Source organism: Podarcis liolepis (genome assembly GCF_965112155.1).
Source record: "Podarcis liolepis genome assembly, chromosome: 1".
Classification (NCBI taxonomy): Eukaryota; Metazoa; Chordata; class Lepidosauria; order Squamata; family Lacertidae; genus Podarcis; species Podarcis liolepis.
In genome coordinates this window covers 103248587-103273053 of record NC_139554.1, presented here as the reverse complement: position 1 = coordinate 103273053, position 24467 = coordinate 103248587, and the positions used below count along the sequence as shown (strand labels likewise).

General features: G+C 39.5%; 1 protein-coding gene across 50 annotated transcripts in view; it reads left to right on the top strand.

The window, feature by feature from the left end:
• The window catches only part of NEB (nebulin), a 153718-nt gene that overhangs the window by 57960 nt on the left and 71291 nt on the right, over positions 1-24467 (top strand). For all 50 annotated transcript variants that reach the window (XM_083492334.1, XM_083492306.1, XM_083492338.1 and 47 more), the window contains exons 61-86: positions 485-796; positions 1513-1716; positions 2755-2859; positions 2958-3065; positions 4254-4565; positions 5683-5886; positions 6596-6700; positions 6986-7093; positions 8330-8641; positions 9837-10040; positions 10555-10659; positions 10799-10906; positions 11217-11528; positions 12528-12731; positions 13604-13708; positions 15123-15230; positions 16106-16417; positions 17085-17288; positions 17370-17474; positions 18115-18219; positions 18774-19085; positions 20865-21068; positions 21213-21317; positions 21967-22074; positions 23199-23510; positions 24165-24368. In XM_083492334.1, the coding sequence (XP_083348460.1) occupies positions 485-796; positions 1513-1716; positions 2755-2859; positions 2958-3065; positions 4254-4565; positions 5683-5886; positions 6596-6700; positions 6986-7093; positions 8330-8641; positions 9837-10040; positions 10555-10659; positions 10799-10906; positions 11217-11528; positions 12528-12731; positions 13604-13708; positions 15123-15230; positions 16106-16417; positions 17085-17288; positions 17370-17474; positions 18115-18219; positions 18774-19085; positions 20865-21068; positions 21213-21317; positions 21967-22074; positions 23199-23510; positions 24165-24368 (4887 nt within the window). The remainder of the gene's footprint in view (positions 1-484; positions 797-1512; positions 1717-2754; positions 2860-2957; positions 3066-4253; positions 4566-5682; positions 5887-6595; positions 6701-6985; positions 7094-8329; positions 8642-9836; positions 10041-10554; positions 10660-10798; positions 10907-11216; positions 11529-12527; positions 12732-13603; positions 13709-15122; positions 15231-16105; positions 16418-17084; positions 17289-17369; positions 17475-18114; positions 18220-18773; positions 19086-20864; positions 21069-21212; positions 21318-21966; positions 22075-23198; positions 23511-24164; positions 24369-24467) is intronic.

Sequence of the window (24467 nt, the reverse complement as noted above, 5' to 3'; positions counted from 1 at the left end):
CAAACCACTTCCCTTAATAGTAAATAGTCCCAAATAGGCTAAATAGTCCCCCTGTGTTACCGATATTGTCAGTTATCATAAATAGGAATAATCATTGAATACATTAAGGTTTCGCAGGTGCCTGCAGATGTTGATCCAAAATGACCCTCAGTCCTTCCAATAAAATAGTTTCACTAAGTTCCCAGTATGTGGCACCCACATGTTGTAAGCTAGCGGGTATAGGAATCTTTACCTGTCTTCCAACCCAGATATACCAGGAAGCCTACACCTAGGTTTGGTTCATGCTCACATTTTTTTTAAATGTTGTTTTTCTTTAAAGCTGTCCCTTTCTGAAAAAGTAAAAAACACAGAATGACAGGTCCGTTTTTTAATAGATTCATGAATCATATTCTGTATAAGTACAGAAACTGAGAAACTGCCTGACAACAAGCAGTCTTCTGGGTAGATGATTTATAGTATGCACATATATTTCTTTCCCCTCCAGTACAAATACAAAGAAGGCTACCGCAAGCAAGTTGGCCACCACATTGGAGCACGCAGTGTGCAAGACGACCCAAAACTTGTGCATTCTATGAATGTAGCCAAAATGCAGAGTGAGAGGGAGTATAAGAAAGACTTTGAGAAATGGAAGACCAAATATACCACCCCTGTGGATATGCTGGAGGTCTTGCACGCTAAGAATTGCCAGAAACTGGTCAGTGATGTCGATTACCGTCATTATTTGCACCAGTGGACGTGCCTGCCAGATCAGAATGATGTTGTGCATGCCAGGAAAACATACGAACTTCAGAGCGATGTGAGTATCTTTATAAGAAAAAGCGCTTTAAACATTAGATTATCCCAGGGCCAGCGGATTTGAACCACCATTTTCTGTGTGAAGAAAGCCTTTCTCTAAACATCAGGCAATTATAATTGCGACGGGATCTCGAAACAAAGATTGATTACTGCTCCAGAGATCCAGAACAACTTTCTGTGGGATGTACATTTGGCTTTTGGCTGAGGTTTGCTCCACAAAGGGGGAACCACTACCAAGGAAGCCCTGAGACTGGGCATCACCAACAGTTTAGCACCCACCAAAGGCAGCACCAGCAGGGAATCCCCTGCCAGTTATAGGACCTGTGATTGTTGAAATCAGGGAAGCGCTCCTTTAGGTACTTGGGTCTCAAGCCATTTGGGCTTTGTATGTTAGTACAAACACTTTGAATTGGTCCCAGCAGCTCACTGGCAGCCAGTGAAGTGCCTTCAGGATTGATGGCAGATGGTTCGATTGGGCTGCCCCACTCATCAGCCTAATAGCTGCATTCTGTTTAGATAGCATGCGTACTATATATTAAAAGAGTAAAAAAAAGTTGAAAAGTTATTGCTTGTTTAATCTGTGCTGACACAAATTGACAGTGTAACAATAGTCTCTTTAGTTGATGTGGATTATAATTTGTGAAGGCAAAAATCCTCAATTGTAATGGAAGGTTTTCATGGAACTGTTGTCCTCCCTGCTTGTTTCTTTTCAAACAGAATATGTATAAAGCAGATCTTGAATGGCTAAAGGGCATTGGCTGGACTCCAAGTGGTTCCTTGGAAGCTGAGAAGAATAAGAGAGCGTCTCAGATCTTGAGTGACTACATCTACAGACAGCATCCTGACAAATTCAAATTCACAAGTCCCATTGATTCTATGCCTATGGCTTTGGCAAAGCATAATTCTGAAGTTATGGACCATGTGAGTTTCATTCATACCCCTTCCTTAAAACTCATATGAGCAAATATATAAAGAAACCTGGCTGGTTTAGCAATGCTGTGACTGGGAATATGCAGGCTCTGATCACTTTGAGAATTTGCCTAGTGATTTTATCATTATAACTATTTATCTCTATGATTGTTATCTGACCCTAATTAACTAATTAAGAGTTTCGTTTTTGTGCTAAGCAACCATTTTCATACTGGTTGAATCAGAGCCATTTCCAGAACGTGGATATAATGGACTTTGTTTAGTACCATGAGCATTTCCCCCGTCTTGTTAATTAATATATATCTGCAAACAGTTGGGACCCCTCTCAACAGGAGATTTGGAGTGAAATACCAATAATATGTGGAGAGCACCAAGCTATTGCTCTCTGTTCCATCTGAAGCACGAGAGGAAACTGAAGTGCTAGCCTGGTGCTTGGAGATGGTAATGGACTAGATCAGGCATAGGCAAACTCAGCCCTCCAGATGTTTTGAGACTACAATTCCCATCATCCCTGACCACTGGTCTTGCTAGCTAGGGATGATGGGAGTTGTTGTCACAAAACATCTGGAGGGATGAGTTTGCCTATGCCTGGACTAGATGCTGGTCAGTAAATTGAAGTGGAACCAGGAAAAGATGGGGGTCTTATGTATCCAAAGTTCCTCTGGAAGGAGCAGGTGTAAGCATTGTGATGTTCTGGACCCATCTCTGTCAGTGGAGGCCCAAGTAGTCTCAGTGCCTAGGAGTTCATTTACATCTACAGCTGGTATGCCAACTACGGCCCAACTACAGAGAAGACTTGACCACAGTACTCCATGCTCTGGTAACTTCCAGATTGGATTACAGCAATGTTCTCTATGTGGGGCTGCCCTTGGAGGCAATTTGGAAACTTCAACAGTTTTATGATTGTGAAGGGCTTCTAAGAGATTTTAGAAACAAACAAATGAATGAAAGAATTACCATTTTTGGCAGCTGCTACCTTTATCAAATAATTTATTTACTTTTTTTCCTTACTATTTACTATTTTTTCAGCGCAAGTATATTGATGCATGGAACAAGGATAAAACCACCATTCACATTATGCCAGATACTCCTGAAATTATATTGTCACAGCAGAACAAGATCAACTATAGTGATGTAAGTAATGTCTTCAAAATCGTTGGTAGAAAACCAATTTAGAATAATAACAAGTGCTCTATTTTTAAACATTAAACCAATCTTTGCCATTCTTTTAGAAATTATACAAACTTTCATTGGAAGAGGCCAGGAGAAAGGGTTATGATCTTCGTGTAGATGCAATTCCAATCAAGGCTGCTAAAGCTTCAAGAGACATTGCAAGTGAAGTAAGTAGTTCTGTTCATGAGTTGTCAGATGCTGTCATGTAATAGGAATTGCATCTTCCTAACCCACTTCCCTTATTACTTTTTTTTAAAAAAAAACACATCATTTTTCTATGGCTCAGTGGATAGTGAATAGGTGGGTTTTTGTTTTCTGGTTTGAATTGTTGAAAGGGCAGTGATATGTCAATCCCTCATTTATCACAGCTGATACAGCTAATCTTGTGATGCTTTGAATAGATTTAGATGACTAAATAGCTCCCCCCCCCCATGTTATTGATATAGTCAGTCATCATTAATAGGAATATTCATTGAATATGTTAAGTTTTCACAAGTGCCCAAACTGGTGATGGTGGAATCCAAAGCATGCCTGAATCCTTAAAATAAAATAGTTACACTTGATTCCTAGTATGTAGCATTCACCTATTGACAGCTAAAAGGTAAAGGTAAAGGACTGCTGACCGTTAAGTCCAGTCGCAAATGACTCTGGGGTTGTGGTGCTCATCTCGCTTTACTGATTGAGGCAGCTGATGTTTGTCCGCAGACAGTTTTTCCGAGTCATATGGCTGGCATGACTAAGCCGCTTCTGGAAAAACCAGAGCAGCACACAGAAACTCTGTTTACCTTCCCGCTGGAGCGGTACCTATTTATCTACTTGCACTTTGACATGCTTTCGAACTGCTAGGTTGGCAGGAGCTGGGACCGAGCAACGGGAGCTCACTCCGTCGCGGGGATTCAAATTGTCAACCTTCTGATTGGCAAGCCCTAGACTAAGTGGTTTAGACCACAGTGCCAGGAATTGCATGGAACTTTGGCCTGTCATCCAAGCCAGGCTTGTCATTCAAGCTTACACTTAGATTTGGCTAATGCTCGCATTTGTTTTCTTTTTTTCTGTTGTTTTTCTTTAAAGCTGCCCCTTCTGAAAACAACACAAAACAGAATGACTGGTCCATTTTTAATAGATTCATGAATAATAATAAAAAATACCTTCCTAAAGGAAACAAATCTTTAAAGATTATTAGAGAATCTGTATGAGGAATTAGGAAAATGAAGTGGCAAAAAGATAAGGAAGAAAGATGCTATCTAAATGGGGAAAATACTGTCACAATCCTCTCAGAATGTGGGATTTTCCAATGCAGGTATCTGATGAATAATCTTATGGGTAGACGGTTTACACATGTATATCTATTTCAGTACAAATACAAAGAAGGATATCGCAAACAGCTTGGGCACCACATTGGAGCACGCAGTGTGCAAGATGACCCGAAACTTGTGCATTCTATGAATGTAGCCAAAATGCAGAGTGAGAGGGAGTATAAGAAGGACTTTGAGAAATGGAAGACTAAGTATATTAGCCCTGTGGACATGCTGGAAGTGTTGCACGCTAAGAATTGCCAGAAGTTGGTCAGTGATATTGATTACCGTCATTATCTGCACCAGTGGACCTGCCTTCCAGATCAGAATGACGTCATCCAAGCTAGAAAGGCCTATGAACTCCAGAGTGATGTGAGTATTATTTATGTTTGGGCACAACTAAACATAATATAAGGCATAAAATTGGGGGGGGGGGTCAAATGGTGGGATACAAGGGTGAGTAGAACTGATTCCTTCCTTCCCCCAGCCTGCTCCATCAATCTTGGCTCTTTTCTCCTAAACCACCTCTAATTCCAGACAACTTTCAAGTGTTGCAGTTGCACAATGTGAAGTAACAAAAAGCAAACATGGTGGCAGTAGTCACTGGTACAGAGGACTGACACCATGGGTAGGCAAACTAAGGCCCGGCGGCCGGATCCGGCCCAATCACCTTCTAAATCCGGCCCGTGGATGGTCCAGGAATCAGCGTGTTTTTACATGAGTAGAATGTGTCCTTTTGTTTAAAATAGATCTCTGGGTTATTTGTGGGGCCTGCCTGGTATTTTTACATAAGTAGAATGTGTGCTTTTATTTAAATTACATCTCTGGGTTGTTTGTGGGGCATAGGAATTCGTTCATATTTTTCCCCCAAAATATAGTCCAAACCCCCCCCCCCAAGGTCTGAGGGACAGTGGACCAGCCCCCTGCTGAAAAAGTTTGCTGACCCCTGACTGACCCCTTCCTATCGGCAGACCCCCTGTGAGGAGAAGGTAGAAAAACCCCTCCTGGGGCTGCACCAGAGTATCAGCAGGAAGCAGACTGTCAGATATGTAGCACTCCGAATTTCTTTTATTATTTACAGCGAATTAAAACAAAGCATAGCTAGTGTGAGCTGAGTGCCTCACACACGTCTCTGTTGCGAGAGCAGAGAGAGAACAATCAGCGGAAGTTACAGGTGCTCACTTCCGTTCTCAGGCATAACAGTACACAACAGTACAGGAATGTCAACATGACTATCATGTTACATCAGTGATGTGAGACTGAAATCCCAACATCCTCCCCATGCCCATAGCAGCCATGTTATCCTGACACTTGTGGCACTTTTATTCGAGCATGAGTACCAGCACCTCATTATGGTGTGTATGTGTGTGTGTTACATATTTTTTCTCTCTCTTTCTGTCATCCTAATCAGACGGCACCCCCTCCCCCAAGCAAGAGTCCTCTATAGCTTTTGCTTTTATTAATGATTCTTTGAATTTCTTATTCACAGAATGCCTACAAAGCAGACCTTGAGTGGATGAAAGGCATTGGCTGGGTCCCTATTGGTTCACTGGATGTGGAAAAAGCCAAGAAGGCTGGAGAGATCCTAAGTGAAAAGCAGTATCGTCAGCCACCAGACAAATTCAAATTCACCAGTGTGACAGATTCTCTTGAAATGGAGTTGGCCAAGCATAATGCAGAAACAATGAACAAGGTGAATCTGAGCCGGGCAGTTGAGAAACTAGTACTGTGGTACAAATGTTGTAGGGTCTTATTACAGGGCACTAGTGATCCAACGTTTTTCCATTTTCACTGATTTACGTTGGGGAGCTTTTTGTACCTTGTTTAACTTTTGCCTTTTAACTTAAGGGGATTTAAAAGTAACCAGCTTTGGTCAGAGTTTACATTACATATTTGCAATATGACATACAGTTAACATTTCTTTTAAAGCTGTATTGGCATATAGGTGGGTAGTCAACAAGTAACATGGTTGTGACCCCTGTACATTTCTCTGAAAGCAAAACATTTCACTTCATGTATCTTAGACATTTTTGTCAGCTATTTTATTGCAAAGTTCATGAATTGGAAGAACATTGCGCCATTTGCATCAGGTAGACTTAAATATGAACAAATAATACATTTATTCTCATATGGAACCTGTGAGGTGGATTTAAGCTGAGAGATCGTTAGTGGTCCAAGATCACCCAGTCAGCTGCACGGCTGATTGAAGATTTGAACTCCACCCAGTCTTAGTCCAACACTCTACCTACAGCACCACAGTTCAAGGTAGCGGAGTTCTGCCTCTGCAGGCAAATTAATGCAATTTTCATAGGAGGCCCTCACTTAAAAAAACAAAAAAGCCCTAGGATTACTGAACGATTGTCCTTATAACCACTGTCTCTTGTGCTTATGTTCTTCCACAGCGTTTGTATACGGAAGCTTGGGATAAAGACAAGGTTACGATCCATGTGATGCCTGATACACCTGAAATCATGCTGTCAAAATTCAACAAGCTAAACTATAGTCAGGTGAGTGCCACTTGGATAAACAAAGGAGTTCCTCCATACCAAGGGAGACTGCAAATATTTCAGCCAACGTCCATGGTTCTTGCAAGGGATGTGGGCCCCATAGTCACCAGATGGTTAGGATTTGTTGAGGCTCAGTAGGCTAGAGTTGCCCTGGAGGTTTTGGTTTAAGTGCAGCACAGTCAAGTTGTTGCACCTCAGTCAGTTATGTAAAATTATATATGTGTGTGGACATGAAGGATGCAGGCATGGATAACAATGAAGTAAACATGTTATTCTTCCTTACAGAAATTATACAGACTTGCTATGGAGGAGGCAAAGAAGGATGGCTATGACTTACGTTTGGATGCTATCCCAATTCAAGCTGCCAAGGCTTCCAGAAATATTGCCAGTGATGTGTGTACCCAATATGTTCTATGTATAGCATTTTTTTTTTAAAGGGGAAAACATTTCTTGCTCTAAATAAAAAAAAGAATTGAAACTGTGGTCTCAATTCTACAGTATGTGTTACTGTGGTGGATGTTTTAGGCATCCATGAAAGGCAGTATTAGAGAGAAGCTACATTTCCTTCCACGATTTTGGTTTCATTTGCTAAGAGACTAATTTATTATGTGAATTATGGGGACAAAAGAACAGGGCTCTTTAGTAGCATTAAGAACAGAGTATTGAAAAGGTACCTGAGGAGATGTGGTAAATAGAAAGCAGAGTGGCATGAGGACAGTCTTAGGCACAATATAGGAAGACAGTAATGTTTCACAGGGTTTTAATGTGATACAAGCTACAATGAAACCCTCAAACAATTATTTCATGGTTAGTGAAAGGGCAAGTTAAAAGAAAACTCAAAGTCGAAGTTAATTATGTATTAACTACAGCTCAGCTATTATTAGCAGGAAATGTTTACTGTGTGGAATATTCATAAGATCACTTGCTGCAAACATTTATGGGAAGAAAATAATAATGCAAGCAGAAACTTGGGCTTTTTGCCCCATTTTGGAACTGTTATCAACCCACTGGACATTTTCACAGTGTGGTGAAATGGACTTAGCCAGAAGTATTTCCTTGTTTGTTTGCTTTGTTTACTATGTTTCTTTAAAACTTACTGGAAAAGAAAGGAAAAATATTTGAAGGCAGCTGCATAATAGATTAAAAAAGAAAAGAAAAAAAAGAGATGAAATCCAGGGGGAAAATATATTGGGATTAATTTAGAGCTGAGATTCAAGGAACTGTGAACAAGCTCTGCATCTCCAAGGGACCATGGACTTCTGGTTCATGAAAGCCCCCACTTGATCGCCACATAGCAAAGTAGTTTTGAAACTGGAAAGATGGCGGGAGGTGCTTAAGCATTACCCAAGACATCGGAACTACCTAAAGAGCTTTTTCATTCCTATCCATGAATAATAAAGGATTGAAGAAGAAGAAAAGCTTACCTTGCCAAAGGAACAAAATCTTTAAAGATTATTAGAAAATATGTACGATGAAATAGGAAGATGAAGGGACAAGCATAGGAACAAAAGATGCTATCTAGATGGGGAAAATACTGTCACAATCCTCTCAGAATGTGGGATTTTCCAATGCAGGTATCTGATGAATAATCTTATGGGTAGACGGTTTACACATGTATATCTATTTCAGTACAAATACAAAGAAGGCTATCGCAAGCAGCTTGGCCACCATATTGGAGCACGCAGTGTGCAAGATGACCCGAAACTTGTGCATTCTATGAATGTAGCCAAAATGCAGAGTGAGAGGGAGTATAAGAAGGACTTTGAGAAATGGAAGACTAAGTATATTAGCCCTGTGGACATGCTGGAAGTGTTGCACGCTAAGAATTGCCAGAAGTTGGTCAGTGATATCGATTACCGTCATTATCTGCACCAGTGGACCTGCCTTCCAGATCAGAATGACGTCATCCAAGCTAGAAAGGCCTATGATCTCCAGAGTGACGTAAGTAAGCTATGCAGAATAAACACAGCCAGTGAATTTGTGTCTTTCCCCAAATCATCCAGATATGCTTTTTTATGGAGACAGTTCATATATATCTGGAAATCAATGTGTTATAAGTGGAGATGAATGGATTCCATCCATTCCTCTCTGTTATTGTTCACTATTATTTAGGTTGCCTTCTGTTTGAACCCTGGAACAAACTCCGGGTTTTGTATTGTCAGTAAAGGCTTTTGTGCATAATTTTAAAAGTAAACCTAAAACAAAAACCAGCAAACCACCCCAATGACACATAAAACAAAAGGTATGTTTTTAATTGGGGATTTTTTTTAAGTTAAAAGAACAGTTTTTAGAAACATATACAATATTTATATCATATATATATTTTAAATGTAGTAGCAAAATTGTGTAATTCTGAAAAAATAAGCTAGTTTTTTTAATGAACAATTTAAAAATAATTATTTGTAAGATACCTTGCAAACGTTTTGGAAATATATCACCAGATACTTTTAGTTCCGTTACGATAACGTGAAACACCAAAATCCAAGGTGAAATTCAGTAGAGGCAGATTCCATTAGCATTCTAAGCAATGTCGGGAATGAGACATCAATGGCACAGTTCTATAGATATTTACTCAGAAGTAGCACTTTGTTCAATTGGGCTTGCTCCCAAGTAATTAAACATGTGACAAGAGGCCAAGCAATGAACAAGGGAGTGTGAATCAGACTGCATAGGATCATCAAGTTTGGGCTAAATGAATATGTAGCTGCAAAAGCAGGAGTTATAGTGGTTGTAACTGTGATGTATTGGTCCTTTAGTATACACATATTTAATGTTTCATCTCTATATTTATAACCCAGACACTGGCGGAGGAAGAGGCACACCACCCCCGGCAGCACAATCCCAGCAGGGTGCCATCGCGGCTGCCCCCCTGCCCGTGCTGGGTGCCACACCCCTACAGGCGGCACACCACACCCCCAGGACGCATGTCACGCCCCTAGGACATGCACCATGCCCCTACAGGTGGTGCGCCACGTCCCTGGGACGTGCGCCAGCCCTGCCCCTGCCTGCTCTCTGCCCCCTGCTGCTGGAGCATGAAGCTCCACCACTGAACCCAGAAATATTCCCCTGCAATAGTAGTTATGTGTGAAGTTGATAGTTTCTCTAAATGCAAGGATAATCTGTGTTCATATTCCAGGTGCTTTACAAATCAGATATGGAATGGCTGAAAGGTGTGGGTTGGATTCCTTCTGGCTCTTTGGAAGTTGAGAAAGTAAAGAGAGCAGGAGAAATCCTAAGTGACAGGAAGTACCGACAGCCACCTGATAAGTTCAAGTTTACCAGCGTCACAGATTCTTTGGAGATGGAGTTGGCAAAACATAACGCCGAGACGATGAACAAGGTGAGTCTTGTGATTAGGCATTTCTAGGACTGCGCTGTGTGTGTTCTCTAATGCCAATATTTGCTTAAAGATTTGCCTCAACATTCGTATTTTTCGCTGCCATCAATACCCTTTTGTCTTTCTCAGCTCTTGTTGCCACTTTCCTTCTTTTTTTCCTTGCAACCACAGTTATTTGCCCATTTTTCGATTAAGCCAATTGGCTAACCAATGTGATAGTTATTTATAAGTGTTGATGATGTTCTCACAGAAGATACAATAACAATTCTAACTTGGGGCATCACAAGGATAGGAGTAAGTGTGGCAACAAAATATTTAATATAATGAAATATGATTTAACGAAATTATTTTAGTTAGAAAATCCCGGTATTATTTGGTAAATTTATATTGTTGGGCATGCTACAATACGATTTTTGTTTATGGATATAGTAGCAATAGCATCAGTTCCTAAGGGTGCATGTTATTTTGATGCTTTTCAAAATACAAAATGCTAACTATTTCTTCTGCTCTCCCACAGAGATTATACACTGAAGCCTGGAATGTTGATAAAACAAACATTCATGTCATGCCAGATACCCCAGAGATTATGCTGGCAAAGGCAAACTCAGCCAACATTAGCCACGTAAGAGCATTTTTTAAGGATGGGTTTAAAAAATGCATCTGCTTTCTTAAATAATTGGGGATTCTGTACACCGTATATGCACAAATTCTATGTGAGTGAGTTTTCATTCATGGTTGTTTTTTTATGACTCCTTCTGTAGAGACTTTATATCGAGGGATGGGAAGAGGCGAAGCAGAAAGGATATGACTTGAGAGCTGATGCAATTCCAATCAGATCTGCAAAGGCATCAAGGGACATAGCTAGTGATGTAAGTGGATGTGTTGATTACACACTTCTGCAGAGAAATGCAAGTAACAACCCTGTGGTTTTCAAAATGACTATTATAGAAATAATTCAAAGAAAAGGTGTTCAGTCTTCTAGGGTGGCGATGCAGGTCATTTCGACTGACCCTATATTGATAATCTTCAACATTTGTAGTACACAAGAGCAATATTCCCCAGCCTGATGCCCTACAAAAGTTTTGGATTGCCATTCTTATTAGTCTCAGCAAGCATGCCCAATGCTTTTAATTAATAAATAATAATAGCTCTAAAAAGTGTTTCTTTTCTCTTTTGCAGTTTAAATACAAAGAAGCATATGAGAAGCAGAGAGGGCACTATATCGGGTTCCGAAACCTTCAAGATGATCCCAAGATGGTGTTGGCTATGCATGTAGCTAAAATGCAGAGCGATCGGGAGTACAAGAAAGTATTTAATCAACTGAAGACGAAGATCCATAGCCCAGTTGACATGCTATCAGTCCTGTTGGCTAAGAATTGTCAGAAGCTTGTTAGTGACATTGATTACCGCCACTACCTGCATGAATGGACCTGCCTGCCTGACCAGAATGACGTCATTCAGGCTAAGAAAGTGTATGACATACAGAGTGATGTACGTAAAAGCAAACATAAAGCACCTGGGTACATGGAGGTGGGATCACAGCTCAGTGGCAAAACACCTTCTTTGCAAGCAGAAGGTCTCTCAGGTTCAGTCTATGGCATATTGAGTTGAAAAGAGTTAGAACATCAGTAGCAAGTTTAAAAGGTCAAGTATCTCTCTCGTTGCCCGAGACCCTAGCTTCTGATCAGAGTAGGCAGGACTAGGCTAGATGGACCAATAGTCGGAGCCGATATAAAGACAGCTTCCTATGTTTCCATAAATTTCTGAATGGGATGAAATATGCTTAGACTATTCATAAAGAAATAAAAGTCTGATGCGTTTCAGTCCCGAAGCTCTTATGCAAAACTGTAGGGCTGCACAGAAACACTCTGCTTGGTTAAGCAGGCTGTAAAAAGTGAGCATTAATAAAGATCAAATTTCAGTGTCCCTGGGCTGGATTGAGACACATCATAAAAGCATTTCAGGAAAACGCGTTGTAAACCTCATAATGGGAAATCACGTTGCAGAAAGGCCAAACTCTACAGCGCCATCTGGAGTCACAATGTTATAATGCATTTAAAACACTTAAAAAAACAAACACACAACTAAAACTAATGTAAACTAATATATGGTAAGTAAAAGTGCCTAAACTTATTTGTGCTGGTGCTGCTACAAATAATTTGGATTAGCAGTCCTAAATACAATAATTAGAGAACAAGCCACACTTTGCTCAGTAGGGACTTTTATGTAACCATGCTAAGGACTGCAGTGTAAGAGTTATTGGGCCTGGTACCAGGGTTGTGTTTAGAGCAAGTGTAGTATTCACCTCAGTTTTACTCAAAGTAGACCCACTGAAATTAATAACCATGGTTAAGTCCATTAATTTCACCCCTAGTCTTCAAGATTTAGCATGGGATGGATCAAACATATGATAGTATGAATATGGCAGACCTTAAATTGGAGGAAACATTTTCAACCATATTGTTAATAGCCCAATTGTTTCCTTTGCAGAACGTCTACAAGCAAGACCTAGAATGGCTGCGTGGTATTGGTTGGATTCCAGAAGGTTCTTTGGAAGTCTTAAAAGTGAAGAAGGCCCAGGAGATCCTGAATGACAGACTGTACCGTCAACGACCAGACTCTGTGAAATTCACCGCTATTGTTGATTCTCCAGAAATTGTCTTGGCAAAGGCCAATGCTCTGCTTCAGAGCAATGTAAGAAACTTTGCATTTGCCTTTTGGTCCTCGGGTATCTGCGTTTTGGGTGTGGGGAGAATGTCCTTCTAGATGCTCACTCCGGCATGCTGGAATCAAGTGAGATATATGAAAATAATAAGCACAAAGCCCATGCAGCTTTGATTTTCAACAATCACTTGAGGCTGCCTATGCTCTCATTTAAGATCACATTTAGACCCCTATGAAGTCAAAGAAGGCTTTCCATTGGGGCAATTGGGGTGCAGAGATTGCAGTTTGTTTCATGATCTGTACACTTTGCTAGAGAGCCTTTAAACTGAGTTAATGCTTGAAACCCGTCCCATTCTGACTGCTATCATAGTAAACACCTTTATTTATTCAAATAACTGCAATGCAAAAAGTATAGGTTGTATCCAGTAGCAGCTTTCCAGTAGTGAAAGGTGATACCATCTCATTTTGCCACACTCCCTTACCTGTTGAATCCTTCCATGCCAGAAGGTCTGCCAACCCTTAGGAGCAGTGGGCATATATGAAAATTGTGTGCGCCATCTTTATCAAACAAAAGTACCTCCTTACAACTGCAAAGATACTATTGGATGCACCTCTGCATTTGCAACATATTTCCGTATCTTTTTCTGACTGTTGAGGAACATAGATGCAGGGGCAGGTCTCGCGAAAGATTGATTCTGTGATTAGAAATGCCAAACATTGCAATTTTTCTAACAATGGAGTAGCCGCTGTTCTTTAATAAATCCCCAATAAAAAAAGCCATATGCGATGCTGCACAAGGCCGCTTACATGAGTAGCTTGTATGGAGGGTTTTGTATGCATAATCTCAATATGTACTTTGTATATTATAACAGAAAGAAGTACTGTATTTTTTCCCTCATTAGGCATTATATCGTGAACTCTGGGATAAAGAAAAGACACAGTTTACTCTTCCAGCAGATACTCCTGAGATGGTTCTGTCCAAAATGAATGCTCTGAACGTCAGCAAAGTAAGAATTAAATCTGCAAAGCAATTCTGACCTTTAAATAAGGGGTTTGGGTGAGAATTGCCTTTCAGTTAAAATTGTTTTATGATTGGAATTGAGAATACCAAAGGATGAATGTATGAAATGCCCATTCAGTTCTCTATGTAGCAACCAATTCTGATTAGCTATGAGTAATGCCCTTCCACTGAATTCATGATTCCCTAGACTTGAGCAAAAAAATGGAGGGTGGGGAGCAGGAAGGTCTTTAACATGGAAAATATGATATTTTTGATAGCTTATATCAATCTAGGGGGTTTTCTGGAGCAGATTGGGTGGGGCAAAGGAGAGGAAGTTTTGTCACATCTACTGGAATCATCTTTGATCTTTCCCATAATACTGAATATTAGAAAAACATTGCAATGTTTCTTAGTGTGAAGTTAGATAGCAGTAACTAAAAGGGTTTAATTTTATATTTTATTTCATCCCTTCGTTCCTCAGTTTTAACTCATTAATTTTTAGGCTCAGTATAAAACATACATTTTTCAACATTTATTTGAGTATGATACATTATATGTTAGGGATGTGGGTGGTGCTGTGGTCTAAACCACAGAGCCTAGGACTTGCCGATCGGAAGGTTGGCGGTTCGAATCCCCGTGACGGGGTGAGCTCCCGTTGCTCGGTCCCTACTCCTGCCAACCTAGCAGTTTGAAAGCACTTCAAAGTGCAAGTAGATAAATAGGTACCGCTCTGGCGGGAAGGTAAACGGCGTTTCCGTGCGCTGCTCTGGTTTGCCAGAAGCGGCTTAGTCATGCTGGCCACATGACCCGGAAGCTGTATGCCGGCTCCCTTGGCCAGTAAAGCGAGATGAGCGGCGCAACCCCAGAGTCGGTCACGACTGGACCTAATGGTCAGGGGTCCCTTTACCTTTACTACATTATATGTTTGAATACATGTATACACCATAGCAATACAATTCTATTGTGGGAGCTTGACATGGAAGAAAAGGCAACATGGTAATATTTAATGCGTCCTGTGCCATGGAATGACCTTCCCCTAGAGATACAATGGGCATCTACAGTGATGATGTTCCTCTGGTTGGTTTAAACACACATACTCACAAAGGCCTTCCTAAGCAATGGTGTTTTAGTGCTGGCTCTGTTATGGCATTTGTGCTTGGAACATGTTATTGCTTTACTACAATGATTTTATTCGGCACACTGACTTACTATTTTATAATGAGGCCAATTAATGTTTTCATAAATTATTAAGTCAATACAATTTTTTTGTTTTTTTTCATATTGATTGCTCAAATTTATCATTACTTGCACTTAGAATTACAACCTGAAGATCTTAAACACATGAGTTAATATTCAGGACCCTTACTAAAAAAAATTGAAATACACTGACATGAATGCTGCATTATTCATTTCCTTCACAGAAACATTATGAAGCAGGGTGGGAAGAAGCCAAGAAAAAAGGTTATGACTTAAGAGTGGATGCCATTGCAATTCAGCATGCCAAGGCTTCGAGAAACATTGCCAGTGAGGTACTGTCAACTGTTGTATATTATTTCTGTAATGTTATTTCCTATAAGGCTAAACAGGTGGCTAATATTTTGGTAAATATTAGGAAACTGATTTTAGATTAGCATTTTAAGTTTTTAGACTGTTGGCACAGATACATCCTGAAATTTGCTTACATTGGTTCTCAAGCTGTAGAGATCTTTTCTTCCAGCATTGGCTATTGCCAGTTAAGCCAAGATAAGCTATTTTTCACAATCTTAGTTTAACTGGTCCCCAAATCCCAAAATGGCAGGCATATTTTCAAGCAGACATATTAAATCTGATTTTACAGCCATTTATAGTAAATTATTACATTTCCACATTGGCTTGTATTTTTTAAAAAAGCTTTCATGAAAATTCATCAGCATCTTAGCAAGAAATTCTCCTAATATAATTTTTGTGTGCAATTTTGCCTAATATACATATTTTTGTGAAATCATTTTCCCTAATGAAATTTTGTATGATTTTCACTAATGCATGTTTTCATATGCATACTTTACACAAGTATATCCATTTCAGCATACACTACTCGGCCGCAGATGTGCATTGCAAAATTTGGAGAATGTGAATTTCAAAGCATAGTTGTGTTTCTTTTGGTTCTCATTTCAAAAAGGGTGAACTATGGAAGTGTAACTTTAACTGCAAACTGAACTGCATTTCCCTCTCATTCCTTAATAGCAAGTCCAAGTAAATATTTTATAATACAAAGACAGAATTAGGAAGCCTTACTATGCTTTATCTACCCCCTGAATATTCCATAATCGAATCCCTTCAAAATTGAAATACCAAGAACTTCTATTAACATTTCTCCTTGGAATTGGTCAGATTACTTAAGCTTCCAATTCTCTTTTCTGCTCAGTACAAGTACAAAGAAGCTCATGAGAAACAGAAAGGCCACTATGTTGGATGCCCTTCAGTGAAGGAGGACCCTAAACTTTCATTTGCTGCCAAAGTATTGAAGATGCAGAATGACCGGTTGTATAAGCAAGCTTACAACAAATCCAAAGCCAATATTACTATACCAGTGGACATGCTGTCTGTCCAAGCAGCCAAGCTATGCCAGTCTTTAGTAAGTGAGGTGGACTATCGTCAACATCTGCACCAGTGGTCTTGTCTGCCCGACCAGAATGATGTGATCCAGGCAAGGAAGGCCTACGAACTACAGAGCGATGTAAGTATATCTGTCCTCTGCAAAGCCAAACAAACAGCACAACACTGCAGGGACAGAAGGCAAAAGAGACATCATGGTAGATAGTGGTGGAAGATTTCCTTTTCTTAATTTTTACTTTGTTTCCCTGATAACATTTGTAGTTGCTTTATTAATGAAAACTGGCCTTGTCACATTTTCACGTAATTTAATCTTCACTTGATTTCATCATGAGTACCTTGGGAGGAAGAACTGAAATATTGTTAATTCAGAATGTCCAACACAGACAAGAGTGATGTGATAGACTTGGCATATCTAAAAATAGCTAATGAATCCATAACCGATTGGAGTGCTGTCATCATATGTATGGATTGGATGATCTTTCTGCCCACTCTATCTAGCCCAATCTACACAAGTCTGGAACTCTCCAGATGTTTTGGTCCCCAACTCCCCAGCCAGCATTGTGCTGATTGAAGTTATAAATGCTGGTGTGAAATACAACTGGAGGTCAAAGAAACATTTTGGCCTAGTCCAGAGAGATAGTACTACTTAGATGTTGATGCTGTAATTGAGACAAGTTTGTCCTGACTTTCTGAAGTTCCATTCATTCTACAGTATTTACCACATGAAGTATTTGTTTTGAATTGAACTGAAATATCTTGCTCTTCCTTTCTGACATTTTCTCTCACAGGCTGTGTATAAATCAGATCTGGAATGGCTCCGAGGGATTGGATGGATTCCCAATGAATCTCCAGAAGTGAAGAAGGTGAAATATGCACAAGAAATTCTGAGTGACAACGTTTATCGCACTCCTCGGGATCGTTTGAAATTTACCCACATCGTTGACACGCCTGAAGTTGTCCTTGCCAAAACCAACGCTGAGCAACTGAGTCTTGTATGTAACTCCTTTCAGCAATGTGACATTATTTTAATTATTCTGCGGAAGGAATTAACAGATAATTCTGTATTTTTGTAGGCGAAATACAGAGAAGCGTGGGATAAAGATAAAACTACGATCCATGTGATGCCAGACACACCAGAAATCATGCTTTCCAGGGCTAATGCTATCAATGTGAGCAATGTAAGTAAATCGCTACCATTCTTCTTACGATGCAACTCTACAACCTTCAGTTACTCAGATGAAGGGGGCTTTGGATGTTATAAGTTCATTATGCAGCAAGGACCCATGTAAATTCTAGGTGGGGTATTGCACCTGCATTTATTTAGCTAGTTACAGGTAGGTAACTCTGTTGGTCTGCCATAGTCGAAACAAAATTAAAAAATTCCTTCCAGTAGCACCTTAGAGACCAACTAAGTTTGACATTGGTATGAGCTTTCGTGTGCATGCACACTCCGTATCTGAAGAAGTGTGCATGCACACAAAAGCTCATACCAATGACAAACTTAGTTGGTCTCTAAGGTGCTACTGGAAGGAATTTATTTAGCTGTTTGTATGCAAACTGGCAATCTATTGTGTTTGTGGAGATTCCACAAAACAGATGTGTTAGCACTTGTTGTCCATAATTACTTACATGCACTTTAAATACTTTTCCTTACATAGTTTTATATGTAGATAATCTGTAATGTTTAAGGCATCTCTTACCTGCAAAAAACGGGAGTGATTAGAAAAAAGTAAAAGCTGCTGGACAGTGAGCTTTCATAAATATATAAGTGCTGAAAGAGGATAATGACAATATAATGTTGTTGGTTTTTTATTGCAGAAACTTTATAGGGAATCATGGGATGACATGAAGAAAAATATTGACCTGAGAGCAGATGCAGTGCCAATCAAAACAGCCAGAGCCTCAAGAGAAATTGCCAGTGATGTAAGTATGCAAATAGAATTTGATAGTGTTTGGAAATCCATTGTCCCTGGACTTTTGTATCTAATGGAATTAAAATGCAGGAAACAGAAAATATATTAAAGTTCTATTTTCAAGGCAAGATATAAAGACATTATGGGCCAGCTTTCACTAACATAGTGCCCTCCAGATGTTTTGAACTAAAACATCCATTAGCCTCATCCAGCATGACTGATGGACATTGTTGTCCAAAACATGTGAAGGGTGCCATCTTGGCAAAGGCTGCTGTTTGCTTTAAATATGCTCCAAGTAAAATGTCCAGCATCCTGATGAAGGTTTCTGAAGTAGAATATTAATCTTTCAGGACCAAAGCTTTCATCTTGTTGGTCAAAAAAATGTCAGATGAAGGATGTGTGCAATTCAAGGATCTATGCATGTGCTGAATATTTACATTTACCAATACAATGGCACCCACCTCAGAAGTGCCAGAAGTGAGTTGCAGCTGAAAAAAAGCTCTGAATCTGAGATACCTTTGGTGAAGATTCTAATTGTATATGTATTTTTTCAAATCCCATCAGTACAAATACAAGGAAGGCTACCGTAAGCAACTTGGACACCATGTGGGATGCCGAGACATTAACGACGATCCCAAGATGGTACTGGCTATGCACGTAGCTAAAATGCAAAGTGACCGGGAGTACAAGAAAGTATATCATCAATTGAAGACGAAGATCCACAGTCCTGTTGACATGCTGTCCGTCTTGCTGGCCAAGAACTGTCAGAAGCTTGTTAGTGACATTGATTACCGCCACTACTTGCATGAATGGACCTGCCTGCCTGACCAGAATGATGTCATCCAAGCCAGGAAAGCCTATGAATTACAGAGCGATGTGAGTGATTTTGTTATTGTTGCAATATCTCTTTTATGATGGCTTCTTGTCTATCACTCTCTTTCCTCTGTCATGACATTTGGTGGATTATTACTGTTGGCTCTACAATTATATTTTGTCTCCACAATTTTTACATATTTTTTCATTAAAAAGTACAGTGGTGCCTCGCAAGACGAAATTAATTCGTTCCGTGAGTTTTTTCATCTAGCGAATTTTTTGTCTTGCAAAGCACGAAATCCCATAGGAATGCATTGAAATCCAATTAATGCGTTCCTATGGTCAAAAAAAGTCCAAACAAAGCCAAATTTGGTACAACAAGAGTTTATTAAGTGCTCTTTAAAGTCACACATACTGTAAAGAGCATTTCAAAAATTGAAGGAAGAATAAATTAATTTTGTAAACATGACAGAAAAACATTTAAAAATCAACAAAGTGTACAGTACATTTTCTAAGACTCTGGGGGACAACTCGAAGAAGGTTCCTCTTCCACTCTTTGCTTCTTGCTGAAGAACCCCCTCCTCAACTGTTCCCCCAGCCACCCACCACACAGAAATTCAAATCCAGAATTTTTTTAAAAAAACAGCAGAGTGGCCCAATGGTCACAGAAAATCATAAAAATGCAGAAAAAACCACACAAGCTTCTAGATTCTTGCAAACCCCTCTTCAACTGTTCCCCCAGCCATCCACCACACATAAATTCAAATCCATAATTTTTTTAAAAAAACAGCAGAGTGGCCCAATGGTCACAGAAAATCATAAAAATGCAGAAAAAACACACACAAGCTTCCAGATTCTTGCAAACCCCTCCCCAACACCAAGTCCTTGAATTCCAAACACCCCAACCCAAAATCCAACCCCCCAAAAAGTTTTAAAAGTTTAAAAGAAGTTTTGGAAAAGCTTCAAAAATCACCAAAGTCTTCAAAAACCTCAAAAAAGGCTACCACACCGCGTTCTATGAGTTGCTCCTCGAAGTCAAGTCACAACTGTATTAACGGTGTTAAGAAAAAGGAAACAAACTTGCAAGACGTTTTGGTTTTTCGTCTTGCGAAGCAAGCCCATAGGGAAATTCGTCTTGCGAAGCAGCTCAAAAAACGGGAAACCCTTTCGTCTAGCGAGTTTTCCGTCTTGCGAGGCATTCGTCTTGCGGGGCACCACTGTAATAAATGTTTTACTTCTGTGAACACGTGTCACATATTAAGAGTCATAGTACATGTGAATTTTTTAACATATAAATTTGGTATTGTTTGGACAATCATCATACTTCTTTAAGAAAGAAGACAAGGGGGCATTGAGACCTCAATTCAACACATGTATCCATGCATACAAGGCTAATTGACTCTACCATGATCTGAAGAAGTAGGGCACCAAAACCTGAATTTGTGGCAGCTGCATAGAACTAAACACTTCTAGAGGTGTCCATTTCCATTGGTCTTTTACTTTCTATTCCAGAGAATTTTAGGTGTGAAAAGAATTCATTTAAGCTGCATTAAGCAGCCTATTTTTCCTTGACTGGATTGCCTGAGTTGGAGTTATTTACTAGAATCTGTATTACTCATGGCCAGTACTGTTGTTGTTCTGCCATATACAGCTTGAAAGGGGATAAAAAGAGGGCTGTTTATTAATACCCACATTAGTGGTATGCACTTCTTGTGATTGGCCAGCCATGGAAGCTGAGCAGTTCTGTATTATGACGGGTCGAGCCGCAGGAACAGCCTTCTTAATAAATTAGAAGAAACATTTTCAGCCATAATGTTAATAGCCCAATTGTTTCCTTTGCAGAACGCCTACAAACAAGACCTAGAATGGCTGCGTGGTATTGGCTGGATGCCAGAGGGCTCTGTGGAAGTGCTCAAAGTGAAGCACGCCCAAGATATCCTGAATGACAGATTGTATAAGCAACGTCCAGATGCACTGAAATTTACAAGTATTGCTGACCCACCACCCGTTGTCCTGGCTAAGATCAATGCCCAACAAGTCAGTGAGGTAAGCTTGGGAATTACCCAGTTATTGCATTCATTATGTTGACAAATTGGTATTGGGAACGTGTGAGTTATAGTTGCATACCTTTGAAAAATAAGAGGTTTTTGTAATGCAGTGCAATCATTTATGCCTTCACTTCCTTCTTAGAATCTGTATCGTGAAGCCTGGGATAAAGAGAAGACTCAGTTCCATCTTCCTTCAGACACCCCTGGGATGCTGCAGTCCAAGATTAATGCTCTGAATATCAGCAATGTAAGAGAATTAACCAGCTATATACCCATGAGTGGAATGTGTGTAGTGATGCATCTGTACCTATTCAACTGTGTCAAATGCAACTTCCCATCATTAACTGTTCTTAAAAACAAGAAGGCATTTGGCTCTTACTTGTGAGTTTTTATTCAGGCGTAATAAAGAGAATTAACTGAACTTCATGGACAGAAGATATTAAAAAGAGACCGACTTGTTCCAAATCCCAACGTTGTCAGAGTGTTTCATTGTTACACGCTTTGATGATTTTGTGATTTGGATAATGTCAGTCTCTCTCCAATATCTTCTGCCTATCAAGCTTTATTATTACTAAATTGTACTTCCCCACAATCATTCTGTTTCTTATCTAGGCCCCAAATAAATTGTCGGCGTCAGTTATATAAGACGTATGCATGCATGCAAACAAATATATCTGTATAAGCTATATTTATGCAGTATTTGTATATTCATATTTTTACTCTTTTGGCTGCAGTCCTATGCATTCCATATTTACTTCGGAGTAAGGCCCATTGAGCACAGATTTACTTCTAAGTAAACTTGCATTGGATCGCAGTGTTGATTGAGGAATGTCTATAGTTGGTTTTCATCATGTATTTTATTACATTGAAAACTGTGAATTTTATTCTGATTGCAGAAACATTACACTGGAGCCTGGGACGAGGCCAAAGCAAAAGGATACGACATAAGAGGTGATGCTATTTCAGTCAAGCATGCCAAAGCCTCCAGAGAAATTGCCAGTGAGGTACAATCTCTTTTATTTAACATTTACTTCTCAAATGGCTATATCTTTTCATATGATGAGTGCACATGTCAAAGTATATGAACAATTGATAATTCAGCCTCAAAACCGTATTTATCCAGCCTTATACAAGTTCCTCTACTGCATGTCCATGACATCATTCTTTCCATTCTTTTACAATTTATGAAAGTGTCTTCTTTCAAACAATCAGAAAGTTTAATATAGTCCATTATTTTAAATGCCAAAGAGCTAACTGTGATAAATTTGGAGATACTTGGCACTGTAAAGACTTTACAATAATTAAATCTGTTGCTTCCTGTTGTTAAAAACACCCAAGTGTTTCTCCCCCCCCCCTTCCCCTTTCTTTACAACCACTTTAAAGTTTTCTCTTAAGTTGTGGAAAGTCAGAGACCTCTGGGTATAGGGTGGTATATAAATTAATTAAATAATAATAATAAAATAATCTTGCATAGTTTCCAAATCAAGTTTAGAACCCTGAGCACACCATCCTATGCATTTTTACGCCGATAGGTAAATTCCACCATGCCCAACTGGGCTTTGTTCCAAGTAAAAATGCATATGATTGCCATTTCTGAACTATTTATTTGGATAGCCAAATTTCATCAGTAGCTTTTCACTATTACACAAAGTGGGCTGTGCTTTTCAAAAGACATTGCGACTTTGTAAAATTTGCAACCACATATATATTATTCAGTTATTTGAAAAAAATAGATCTTTTTACTTAGGCTTAGGATGTATACAATTGGGGTGGCAAAACTATCAATTCTCCACATTGACTTGTTTTTTTGTAGTTCTAATAAAAATTCATTAGGATTTTCATGTGAATTTTTCCTAATACGTATACATGTCTGTATACAGTATTCATAAAGTGTGAATTATGGACATGTGACTTTAAATGCAAAATGAATCGCTTTTCCCTCTCATCCCTAATAACAAATCCAGGTAAATATTTCATAAAGACAGAATTAGGGAGCCTTACTATGTTTTATTTACCCTCTCACTATTCCATAGCTAAATCCCTTAAAAACTGAAGCATCAAGAATTTCTAACTTATCTCCTGGAAATTGTTCAAATAACTGTAACTTCCAATTCTCTTTCCTGCTCAGTACAAGTACAAAGAAGCTCATGAGAAACAGAAAGGCCACTACATTGGATGCCCTTCAGTGAAGGAGGACCCTAAACTTTCATTTGCTGCCAAAGTATTGAAGATGCAGAATGACCGGTTGTATAAGCAAGCTTACAACAAATCCAAAGCCAATATTACTATACCGGTGGACATGCTGTCTGTCCAAGCAGCCAAGCAATGCCAGTCTTTAGTAAGTGAGGTGGACTATCGTCAACATCTGCACCAGTGGTCTTGTCTGCCCGACCAGAATGATGTGATCCAGGCAAGGAAGGCCTACGAACTACAGAGCGATGTAAGTATATCTGTCCTTTGCAAAGCGATGTAAGTATATCTGTCCTTTGCAAACACACATTACTGCTAGGACAGAAGGCAAAAGAGACATCGTGATAGATAATTGTGGAAGATTTCCTTTTCTTAATTTTTACTTTGTTGTGTTAATGAAAACTGGCCTTGTCACATTTTCACGTAATTTAATCTTCACTTGATTTCATCATGAGTACCTTGGGAGGAAGAACTGAAAGATTTTTAATTCAGAATGTCCAACACATCATGCAGACAAGAGTGACGTGATAGACTTGGCATATCTAAAAATAGCTAATGAATCCATAACCGAATCCATCATATGTATGGATTTGATGATCTTTCTGCCCACTCTATCTAGCCCAATCTACACAAGTCTGGAACTCTCCAGATGTTTTGGTCCCCAACTCCCCAGCCAGCATAGTGCTGATCGAAGCTATAAATGCTGGTGTGAAATATGACTGGAGGTCAAAGAAACATTGTGGCCTAGTCCAGAGAGATAGTACTGCTTAGATCCTGATGAAGAAACTGAGACAAGTTTGTCCTGACTTTCTGAAGTTGCATTCATTCTATTTACCACATAGAATATTTCTTTTGAATTGAACTGAAATATCTTGCTCTTCCTCTCTGAAATTTTCTCTCATAGGCTGTGTATAAATCAGATCTGGAATGGCTCCGGGGGGTTGGATGGATCCCACATGAGTCTCCAGAAGTGAAGAAGGTGAAATATGCACAGGAAATTCTGAGTGACAACGTTTATCGCACTCCTCGGGATCGTTTGAAATTTACCAACATCGTTGACACGCCTGAAGTTGTCCTTGCCAAAACTAACGCTGAGCAACTGAGTCTTGTATGTATCTCCTTTGAGTAATGTGACATTATTTTAAGTATGCTACAAACCTCCCTATCAGTTTGTAGCATGAAGCATCTATTTGTATTAAAAGAAAAG